General features: G+C 50.9%; 1 protein-coding gene across 1 annotated transcript in view; it reads left to right on the forward strand.

Moving 5' to 3' along the window:
* The window catches only part of SLC6A8 (solute carrier family 6 member 8), a 151,527-nt gene that overhangs the window by 99,680 nt on the left and 39,730 nt on the right, over positions 1-12,117 (forward strand). The window contains exons 7-8 of the mRNA XM_069209413.1: positions 7,619-7,743; positions 7,861-7,973. Coding sequence (XP_069065514.1) covers positions 7,619-7,743; positions 7,861-7,973 — 238 coding nt within the window. The remainder of the gene's footprint in view (positions 1-7,618; positions 7,744-7,860; positions 7,974-12,117) is intronic.

Genomic DNA, 12,117 nt, shown 5'->3' on the forward strand with positions numbered 1-12,117 from the left:
ACCCCTGCCGAGGTGCTGAAGTGCTTTACGGTGGATAGCACACTACCTGGGAGCCCAAAGTTAGTGGCCCATTTATTGGTTATTGCGATTAGACATATGCTCTTAAAGAATCCATTCCATGCATTTCATCCAATTCCTTAGTGGTACATCAATGACTGAGGTGCGGTCATTGGCAATGAACAAATCCGCATTTTGGTTCATTTTGGGGCCATATGTACGAAAGCTTTTTCCCATAGACACAGAATGGGTAAAATCCTTTGGTACATCTGCCCTTGGTTCCGTTTCAGAAGGGACCTGGCCGTCCGGACTGTAGTGTTCCTGTTGCAGAAGGGCGTAAGCTGGTTTGTGTCTGGATGGAACCGTAGGTGAAAAACAGCGACCTGTAACATGGGCCTGAGCAACTGAAAGTTGTTGACGCCTCTCCACATTTTCCACTCGTCATCTTTGTTTTTGATGTAATGTAATCAACCGCACACGCGCCCTCAGGAGTAGCGCCGAGAAGGGCTTTGGCTCCGCTCACATGTTGGTAGCCAGAAATACATGTTTTGATTGGACAGACGTTGTGTGCTTTCACAGTAAAAAGTTGCCTGGGCCAGCAGCAGTATGGCTGCTGGGCTTGAACTTCAAGGCCACACACATGACATTGTAATGTGTCTTAGATAGCTAAATAACTCAAGTTGTTAGTGTTTCTGTGACCAGCACAGAAGGGAAGAAGGCAGTCATGAGGAATGTTTTGCAGTCAAAGGACCCGCCCATCATTAATTGTTAGACTTCAGAGTCCACGTTTGCGTTTATAGCAGTATGGCATGCCCAGGGCTACACTAACCTATATAGATTTTTAGGTCTGGTTTGGCAGCGCAACTGTCCCTTGACCTTATGGATCAATAAAAATAGCTTTTATAGTACTACTGAGAGGGGGGGTTAGGCTCCACCCACATGTTTGTTCCCCTGAGTACATGATTTGATTGTGCCTTATTTGTCTTCTTCCGCCAACAAGACTGCTTCTACTGCACTTTTTGGCTTGTGGCAAAGCTTATTCTTGACACGGCAGGAGTGAGTTGGTTATGGTGGAAAGCCAAAGATAATGGCTATAGCCTTGATCTGTTTATTATGAAATATTATGATAAAGCCTGACATATTTGTTGTGAAAAGTATATGTTAAAGTCAATAGGCATTTAAGGGTGGACTGTTATTACTCTGTATTAGAGCCTACAGGTAAGTATTTGGCCACATGGAATGCCACAGATTACCTTTATAGGGAAGGATTTTGATGTTGGTTACACCCTCTTACATGCGCTAGCAGGAGAAGGTTTACACTGTAATCATTTTTGCTAGAATCTCTTTATAGCTGTCTGCCAGAAATCTGCAATAACACAACATTAAGTAATGCATACATCCATATCTATACATATACAGACACATATGGATCCATAGAGGGCCTTTGGCTCAGCTCTGCTCTGCCATTGGTCTGTCTGACTGTCATTTACACTCTGCTTCCTTGCATGACAGGTTACCGCATGGGGTAATGGTTAAGTCTACATTAGTCATTGGCTCTCTTGCCCTGTGCTTTACGCCATTTTCTGATCACAAGTGCACATCCACCTGAAATGAGTGTGCTTCGGTTTCAGTGCTGGTGTGGCCAGTCCTTTAGTCTTCAATTTCCTCCTTTCATATTTCCCCTTTCATTTATTAGCTTCTTTTTATTTGAATCTTTCTTATGAGGGCACCGCAGCTCTGCAGGCAGCAGTAATGGGTGACCTGCTTGCTACTCATTTCATTTGCAGTGTGCCGCATCCCATGTGGCCACTTTCCCTAAACCAGGAGACCACTGCGGAATGCTGTGGTCTTTAGCATTTTACCATACAAAGATGGCCAACAGATGCTTCTAAATGTGGCAGCCATGTTGGAACTTTACAACAAAGAGAGACTATTTACAATCCCTCTTGAGGATGGACACTAGCTGCTACGTTTAGTTTTTTATTACAAGGAAATGTCCACCCTGTTAAGATGGCTGCATGTTTCTTTTGTTCTACTTGTTTCTTTAAATTACTCTTGCATATGTCATTGCGTTTGTGTGAGTTTCATTGCAGTTGTGTCAGAGGGTGAATGCAAGAATAGGTCAGTGGCTAGATGAATGAATGCGAAGTGCAAAAATGAATGACCTAATGTGTGCACAATGACTTACGAAGTGCCTAAAACCGTAAATGACACAAAAGGCACTTTCATTCATAAGCCAGGCCTATTGGCATTGCCAATGCTTATTCCTCAGTGCAATGCCCTAGGTGTAACAGACATGCCCAGATGTGTATTCTGTGCTCACTGTGCCGGGTGACTCAAGCTCACCTCACCATTGAGGCTGAAAGAAAGGCTGCTTTTATTCCTGTTGAGAGGGGATGTGGTCTAGAAGGGAGTGTTCCTATTGGGGGACTGAGTCTGATTTGCATATGGCTGCTCCATTCTAAAGATAGATGGTGAGTGAAAAATGATGGGCTGGAATGTGGCCCCTGTGACTGTTCATTGGTAAATCCGATGTGTTCCTTCTGCCATGTCTCCCCATTGGGCCCTCTAGCTCAGATGGGCCCAAAGACAGTCTCCCTCCCCCACTCCTCTTCCACTCCCACACAGCCTGATGAATGCTTTTGAGATCCTAGTTGAACTTAACGCTCTCGGGAAGTAAGGGGAGGTTTTTCTCCGCAGTGGGGCCCGAAAAGGGACACGAGAATAAACATGTTGAGCCCCTGTAGGCTCCAATCAACGGAGCCCTCTGTGTGCCAGGGGCTGGAGGCGGCCGTCTCTGGAGAAACACCAATCTATGTGTCCTGTCTGCCTGCAAGAGTGTCCCCCTTACATGCCCCTCATGGGGTATGATAGGGGCACCTCTGTCTCCCCAGAAATATCACGGTGTCCCCTGCCTGCCAGTGTCCCTCCCCCCCCCTTACAAGCCCCTGTGGAGGGTATAATAGGGACACCTCTGTCTCCCCAGAAATATCACGGTGTCCCCCCCCCACCCCAAATTACCCCTGAGCTATAGGCCTGTGTGTAGAAAGAACAGTGAAGAGAAGCAGCGGCTGTGGAGAGGTGGGGCAGTGAAGAGATGCAGGGGCTGTGGAGAGGTGGGGCAGGGAAGGAATGCAGGGGCTGTTTGTGGAAAGGGCAGTGAAGAGATGCAGTGGGTGTGTACAGAAAGGACAGGGAAGAGAAGCAGGGGCTGTGTGTAGAAAGGACAGTGAAAGAAGCAGGGGGTGTAGAAAGGGCAGTATAGGGATGCAAGGGCTGTGTGTAGAAAGGACAGTGAAGAGATCCAGGGTGTGTGTGTGTGTAGAAAGGGCAGTGAAGGGATGCAGGGGCAGTGTATAGAAAGGGCAGTGAAGAGATTCAAGAGCTGTGGAGAGGTGTGGCAATGAAGAGATGCACAGGCTTTGTATAGAAAGGGCAGTGAAGGGATGCAAGGGCTGTGTGTAGAAAGGGTAGTGAAGAGATGAAGGGGGTGTAGAAAGGGCAGTGAAGAGATAAAGGGGGTGTAGAAGGGCGATGAAGGGATGCAGGGGCTGTGTATAGAAAGGGCAGTGAAGTGATGCAGTTGCTGTGTATAGAAAGGGCAGTGAAGTGATACAGGGGCTGTGTATAGAAAGGGCAGTGAAGTGATGCAAGGACTGTGGAGAGGTGGGACAGTAAAGAGACGAAGGGTGGTGAAGAAATGGGGCTGTGGAGAGATGCAGGGGATGTGGAGAGATGTGGCTGTGAAGAGATGGGGCTGTGAAGAGATGGGGCTGTGGAGAAATGGGGCTGTGGGGAGATGCAGGGGCTGTGGAGTGATGTGGCAGTGAAGAGAGGGGGAAGTGAAAGTTGCAGAGGATCTAGAGAGATGTGACAGTTAAGGGACGCAGGGGCAGTGAAGCAATGGGGCAGTGAAGTGAGGGGGCAGTGAAGAGGTGCAAGGGCTGTGGATAGATGGGGTAGTGAAGAGATGCAGGGGCTATGGAGAGATGGGGCTGTGAAGCGATGGGGCAGTGAAGATATGGGGCTGTGAAGAGATGCAGGGGCTGTGGAGAGATGTGGCTGGGAAGAGATGGGGCTGTGGAGAGATGCAGGGGCTGTGTAGAGATGGGGGCAGTGAAGAGATGCTGGGGCTGTGGAGACAGGAAGTACCGAAGAGATGCTGGGTCCGTGTGTAGAAAGGGCAGTGAAGAGATACAGGGGATGTGGAGACAGTGAAGAGATGCCAGGGATGTGGAGGGATGGGGCAGTGAAGAGATGCAGGGGCTGTGGAGAGATGGGGCAGTGAAGAGATGCTGGGTCTGTAGAGAGATGGGACAGTGAAGAGATGCAAGGGCTATGGACAGATGGGACTGTGGAGAGATGGGGCTGTGAGAGATGGGGCTGTGAAGAGTTGTAGAGGATCTAGAGAGATGTGACAGTTAAGGGGCACAGGGGCTGTGGAGAGATGGGGCAGTGAAGAGATGCTTGGGCTGTGGAGATAGGAAGTACCAAAGCTGGGTCTGTGTGTAGAGATGTGAAGAGATACAGGGGATGTGGAGACAGTGAAGAGATGGATGTGACAGTTAAGGGGCACAGGGGCTGTGGAGAGATGGGGCAGTGAAGAGATGCACGGGCTGTGGAGAGATGGGGCTGTGAAGAGAGGGGGCAGTGAAGAGGTGCAGGGGCTGTGGAGAGATGGGTAGTGAAGAGATGCAGGGGCTATGGAGAGATGGGGCTGTGAAGAGATGGGGCTGTGAAGAGATGGGGCTGTGAAGAGTTGTATAGGATCTAGAGAGATGTGACAGTTAAGGGCCACAGGGGCAGTGAAGAGATGCAGGGGCTGTGGAGAGATGGGGCTGTGAAGAGAGGGGGCAGTGAAGAGGTGCAGGAGCTGTGGAGAGATGGGGCAGTGAAGAGATGCAGGGGCTTTGGAGAGGTGGGGCTGTGGAGAGATGGGGCTGTGAAGAGTTGTAGAGGATCTAGAGAGATGTGACAGTTAAGGGGCGCAGGGGCAGTGAAGAGATGCAGGGGCTGTGGAGAGATGGGGCAGTGAAGAGAGGGGGCGGTGAAGAGGTGCAGGGGCTGTGGAGAGATGGGGCAGTGAAGAGATGCAGGGGCTTTGGAGAGATGGGGCTGTGAAGAGTTGAGGAGGATCTAGAGAGATGTGATAGTTAAGGGGCGCTGGGGCAGTGAAGAGATGGTGCAGTGAAGAGATGGAGGGGCTGTGGAGAGATGGGGCACTGAAGAGATGCTGGGTCTGTAGTGTCCAATATAAAAATAAAGGCAGCACGTGTTGTGGTGTTTTGTCTGGTGATTATTTGGCGCTTTGTAATGTTGTCATGTTTAACTTCAAGCATTCAAGCTCTGCCTACAACACAAACGCCACCAGTTCCGATGTGAGGTTAGCCGAGGACCCCTCTTCACAAAAGAGAGAAAACTCCAGTCCTGAACTCTCCTTTCAGAAACACTTGTTACCCAGCAGAATGGGCAGTTGTGATTATTCGTGATAAATAAGACTACAACTACCACAATGCATTATGTTGTGAACTGAAAGCCCAGGACTGGAGAATGGGGCATCTAATCACCTCATTAATGAGGGCTCCGCCGTGTTGCCTGATTAAATAAACATCGTTTACGTGTTTGGAGGCCAAAAGATGGGTATTTACTGTCCTGACTCCATGGTATTCAGCAGCCGTTTGCTCAAATCTAGAAAGGCTTAATCCACTCGGAGGCCTTCAGCCCCCCTCTAGAGGGTCACAAAAGCCAGGTCTGGTGTTTTGCCCACCCCTCTGAAGTCCGCCCGCCAGGTATGCACTGAGGGTGGTATCTGTCTGGGCAGTAACATTAGCTCCCCCCCACTCCACCCTCACTGAACTCTACCCCCCTCCAGGGGTGCAGTGAGGATGATGTCTGTCTGTGCAGTGACAGTATTAACCCCTCCCACCCTCTGTCTCCTCTCCCCCCTCCAGGGGTGCAGTGAGGGTGATGTCTGTCTGTGTGACAGTAATACCCACTTCCACCCTCTGGTTTCTCTCCCCCCTCCAGGGATGCAGTGAGGGTGATGTCTGTCAGTACAGTGACAGTATTAACCCCTTCCACCCTCTCGGTTTCCTCTCTTCCCCTCCAGGGATGCAGTGAGGGTGATGTCTGTACAGTGACAGTATTAACCCCTTCCACCCCTGTTTCCTCTCTCACCCTCCAGGGATGCAGTGAGGGTGATGTCTGTCTGTGCAGTGACAGTATTAACTCCTTCCACCCTCTCTGTTTCCTCTCTCCCCCCTCCAGGGATGCAGTGAGGATGATGTCTGTCTGTACAGTGACAGTATTAACCCCTTCCACCCTCTCTGTTCCCTCTCTCCCCCCTCCAGGGATGCAGTGAGGATGATGTCTGTCTGTACAGTGACAGTATTAACCCCTTCCACCCTCTGTTTCCTCTCTCCCCCCTCCAGGGATGCAGTGAGGGTGGTGTCTGTATGTACAGTGACAGTATTAACCCCTTCCACCCCTGTTTCCTCTCTCCCCCTCCAGGGATGCAGTGAGGGTGATGTCTGTCTGTACAGAGACAGTATTAACCCCTTCCACCCTCTGGTTTCTCTCTCCCCCCTTCGGGGATGCAGTGAGGGTGATGTCTGTCTGTGTGACAGTAATACTTCCTTCCACCCTCTGGTTTCTCTCCCTCCTCCAGGGATGCAGTGATGGCGGTGTCTGTCTGTACAGTGACAGTATTAACCCCTTCCACCCTCTCTGTCTCCTCTCCCCCGCCAGGGATGCAGTGAGGGTGATGTCTGTCTGTAGAGTGACAGTATTAACCCCTTCCACCCTCTGTCTCCTCTCCCCCCTCCAGGGATGCAGTGAGGGTGATGTCTGTCTGTACAGTGACATTATTAACCCCTTCCACCCTCTGTCTCCTCTCCCCCTCCAGGGATGCAGTGAGTGTGATATCTGTCTGTACAGTGGCAGTATTAACCCCTTCCACCCTCTGTTTCCTCTCTCCCCCTCCAGGGATGCAGTAAGGATGATGTCTGTCTGTACAGTGACAGTATTAACCCCTTCCACCCTCGGTTTCACCTCACCCTCCTCCAGGGGTGCAGTGAGGGTGGTGTCTGTCTGTACAGTGACAGTATTAACCCCTTCCACCCTCTGGATTCTCCCTCCCCCTGCAGGGATGCAGCGAGGATGATGTCTGTCTGTACAGTGACATTATTAACCCCTTCCACCCTCTATTTCCTCTCTCCCCTCATCCAGGGATGCAGTGAGGGTGATGTCTGTCTGTACAGTGACAGTATTAACCCCTTGCACCCTCTGTTTCATCTCTTCCCTCCTCCAGGGATGCAGTGAGGATGATGTCTGTCTGTGCAGTGACAGTATTAACCCCTCCCACCCTCTGTCTCCTCTCCCCCCTCCAGGGATGCAGTGAGGGTGATGTCTGTCTGTACAGTGACAGTATTAACCGCTTCCACCCTCTGTTTCCTCTCTCCCTCCTCCAGGGGTGCAGTGAGGATGATGTCTGTACAGTGACAGTATTAACCCCTCCCACCCTCTGTCTCCTCCCCCCCTCCAGGGATGCAGTTAGGGTGATGTCTGTCTGTAGAGTGACATTATTAACCCCTCCCACCCTCTGTCTCCTCTCCCCCTCCAGGGATGCCTTCGTCCTGGCGCTGATAAACAGTGGGACCAGCTTCTTTGCCGGTTTTGTGGTCTTCTCCATCCTTGGCTTCATGGCCACGGAGCAGGGCGTCGACATCTCCAAGGTGGCCGAGTCCGGTAGGCGCAGCTGTGGGGGCTTCAGGGATGAATGTGGCCCAGTACTGTCCTGACAGGGGCCTGTTCCACCAGGCCCTGCCCTGCCCCGAACTGACTCTCACCCATGTCTCTCCCTAGGACCCGGCCTCGCCTTCATCGCCTACCCCCGGGCTGTAACCCTGATGCCCGTGGCCCCGCTCTGGTCGGCCCTCTTCTTCTTCATGCTTCTGGTTCTTGGACTGGATAGCCAGGTAGGTGAAGGGGAAGGGTATCGATTCTCTCTGCGAGGGTACGGGCTCTCTCTGCGAGGGTAAGGGCTCTCTCTGCAAGGGTACAGGCTCCATATGCCAGGGTATGGGCTCTCTCTGCGAGGGTAAGGGCTCTCTCTGCAAGGGTACAGGCTCCATATGCCAGGGTATGGGCTCTCTCTGCGAGGGTATGGGCTCTCTCTGCAAGGGTACAGGCTCTCTCTGCCAGGGTATGGGCTCTCTCTGCCAGGGTACGGGCTCTCTCTGCAAGGGTACGGACTCCACATGCCAGGGTATGGGCTCTCTCTGCCAGGGTACGGGCTCTCTCTGTCAGGATATGGGCTCTCTCTGCAAGGGTACGGACTCCAAATGCCAGGGTACGGGCTCTCTGTGCCAGGGTACGGGCTCTCTCTGCAAGGGTACGGGCTCTCTCTGCCAGGGTACGGGCTCTCTCTGCCAGGGTATGGGCTCCATATGCCAGGGGATGGGCTCTCTCTGCAAGGGTACGGACTCCACATGCCAGGGTAAGGGGTCTCTCTGCCAGGGTATGGGCTCTCTATGCCAGGGTATGGGCTCTCTGTGCCAGGATACGGGCTCTCTGTGCCAGGATACGGGCTCCATCTGCCAGGGTACAATATCTATCTCCCAGGGTATGGGCTCCATCTGCCAGGGTATGGTCTCTCTCTGCCTTGCTATTTACTCCATCTGCCAGGGTACAGTCTCTCTCTGCTAGGGTGCGGGCTCTCTCTGCCAGGGTAAGGGTTCTTACTGCCAGGTTATGGGCTCTCTCTGCCAGGTTACGGGCTCTCACTGCCAGGGTAAGGGCTTTCTTTGCCATGCTATGTGCTCCATCTTCCAGGTTACTGTTTCTCTCTGCTAGGGTGCAAACTCTCTCTGCCACGGTAAGGGGTTTCTCTCTGAGGATATGGGCTATGTCTGCCAGGGTACGGGCTCTCAGTGCCAGGGTACAGACTCTCTCTGCCAGGGTATAGGCTCCATCTGCCATGGTATGGGCTCTCTCTGCCAAGTTATGGGCTCTCTCTGCCAAGGTATGGGCTCTCTCTGCCAAGGTATGGGCTCTCTCTGCCAGGTTATAGGTTCTCTCTGCCAGGGTACTGTCCCTCTCTGCCATGGTAAGGGCTCTCTCTGCTATGCTATGTGCTTCATCTGCCAGGATACGGGCTCTCTAAAAGGGTGCAGGCTGTCTCTGCCGTGGTAAGGGTTCTCTCTGTCAGGTTATGGGCTCTCTCTGCCGTGGTATGGGCTCTCAGTGCCAGGGTACATGCTCTTTCTGCTACGGTATAGGCTCTCTCTGTCAGGTTATGGGCTCTCTCTGCCACGGCATGGGCTCTCTCTGCCAGGTTACGGGCTCTCTCTGCCAGGGTATGAGCTCTCTCTGCCACGGTAAGAGTTCTCTTTGTCAGGGTACAGACTCTTTCTGCCAGGGTACATGCTCTCTCTGCCACGGTATAGGCTCTCTCTGTCAGGTTATGGGCTCTCTCTGCCAGGGTATGGGTCCTCCCTTCCAGGTTATGGGCTCTCTCTGCCAGGTTATGGGCTTTCTCTGCCAGGTAACGGGTTCTCTCTGCCAGGGAATGGGCTCTCTCTGCCAAGGTAAGAGTTCTCTCTGTCAGGGTACAGGCTCTTCCTGCCAGGGTATGGTATCTCTGTGCCAGGGTGTGGGCTTTCTCGGCCAGGGTATGGGTCCTCTCCTCCAGGTTATGGGCTCTCTCTGCCACGGTAAGGGTTCTCTCTGTCAGGGTACGAGCTCTCTCTGCCAGGGTATGGTCTGTCTCTGCCAGGATATGCCCTCTCTCTGACAGAGTACAGGCTCTCTCAGAGTACTGGCTTTCTCTGCAATGCTTTGTGCTCCATCTGCCAGGTCACGGTCTCTCTCTGCCAGGGTACCGGCTCTCTCTCTACCAGGGTACACCCTCTGTCTGCTAGGGTACCCTCTCTCTTTGTCAGGGTACGGGCTCTCTCTGCCAGGGTATGGTATCTCTCTGCCTTTGTACGGGCTCCATCTGCCAGGGTACCGGTTCTCACTCTGCCAGGGTACACCCTCTGTCTGCTACGGTACTCGCTCTCTCTGCTAGCATATGCTCTCTCTCTCTGACAGGGTACAGGCTCGCTCAGGGTACTGGCTTTCTCTTCAATGCTTTGTGCTCCATCTGCCAGGGTACGGGCTCTCTCTGCCAGGGTACCGGCTCCCTCTGCCAGGGTACACCCTCTGTCTGCTAGGGTACTCGTTCTCTCTGCTAGCATATTCTCTCTCTCTCTGACAGGGTACAGGCTCGCTCAGGGTACTGGCTTTCTCTTCAATGCTTTGTGCTCCATCTGCCAGGGTACCGGCTCCCTCTGCCAGGTTACGCTCTCTCTCTACCAGGGTACACCCTCTGTCTGCTAGGGTACCCTCTCTCTCTGTCAGGGTACGGGCTCTCTCTTCCAGGGTACGAGTTGTCTCTGCCTGGGTACAGGCTCTCAGTATGGGGGGGACATCTCTCTCTGCCTGGGTACATTCTCTCTATACGGGCGTACTGGCTCTCTCTGCCAAGGTACAGGCTCTCGCTGTCCGGGTACAGGCTCTCTCCATTGGGGTATGGGCTCTCTCTGCCAGAGTAAGGCACTCTCTGTGAGGGTATGGTCTCTCCCTTCCAGGGTACAGGTCTCTCTCCCAGAGCACTGCCCCCCAGCGCCTCATCGGGGTACTGTTTCACTCTATCATGTCTGGCTCCATCTGACAGGGCACCAGCTCTCTAAATCAGGGCACATTGCCTCATTTATATGGTATTGATTCTAACAGGTCTTCCGCACACATACCTGGGCCAAGCCATTGACGTAAGATGGCACCATTGGAAAAACTGTGCTTACTGAGGGGTCAATACATCTGTGAGAAGAAAATCCCAATCCCATTTTACACAATCAGGAGTGACAGAACTGTGCCCTTGCAAATGCAATTTGAATACTTGTAGATTCTACTGATGTTTTGTAACTTGTTTGATCACACATGGAATGAATACATTCCCAGGGATAATATTTTCCTTATGAGGATATAAAAAGAGTTAAATTCGCAAATTCACATTTATGTCAAGTATGATTAAGAAAAATGTTTCACCAGATAGATATTTTCCAAGTGGAAGTTTTTATTAATCACAGAAAAGTTGAAAATTACCCCAAAAGTAGAACTGAACCTAAAAGACCAAATATCCAATTTTCCCTGACACTGTGACTCATCCCAAGACTTATCATACTTAAATACTCATTAGAAAAACCTCTTCATTCTTGTATTTGAATAAGTTATATTTCTTGAACTCCAATTGATCGAGAAACTTTGATACAGTTGGAGCAAACTTGCAAATTTGTGGGTGTACACTATTTTTCGCAGGGGTCCACGCCTAGGCACCCCGCTGTGAGAAGATTTACACATGCATAAAATTAAACTACACTGTTGTAATTTTACACGCGAGTAACTCAATTTAGAAGTGTAAATTCACATTTTGTGACGCATGAACTCAAATTAGCATTCATAAATGCTGCCACTGGTGCAAATCCAGCTTGTAGTTCGTACAAACACAGTCAGTACAGCAATATAGCATGGAAAGTGGCGTGGTTATTACCACGAATGTATGTTTGAGTTATTATAGCTATATGATAAACAGAGAGTAAATGTAGTTAGAAAGTCAGTGCAGAAGTGTCCAGGGCTGAGAGTTCAATAGTGATAGGTGTACTTACAACGTCAGAGCTGAGTCACTGGTCAGGCTGCGCGTTACACTACAGTAGAGAGGCATCGGCACTCCACACAAAAGAACAATTTATAAATGTATGGCTATTTTATTTACACAATTAGCATACTTATTAGAACTACATGGCTGTCCTAGATTAAGTATAGCACAATTGTTTTATGTATACATACCTAATAAAGTTGGAAAGTTATTGTAGCATGACATTGTTACATAGTTTATATAGTCACACAATTGATATAGTTACTGTTTTAGCTTGAGATAGCCACATAACATACATTTGTTGCTAGTTATACAGTTGCGCCTAATCGATCCATTTTGGGCAGCTACTCAGAGTGTGTCGTCTTGCACGATTGAATATAAATACACCTGGATATAGCAAAATTCTCTTGTTGCAAAGAAAGGGC

Source organism: Pleurodeles waltl, chromosome 10 (genome assembly GCF_031143425.1).
Source record: "Pleurodeles waltl isolate 20211129_DDA chromosome 10, aPleWal1.hap1.20221129, whole genome shotgun sequence".
Lineage (NCBI taxonomy): Eukaryota > Metazoa > Chordata > Amphibia > Caudata > Salamandridae > Pleurodeles > Pleurodeles waltl.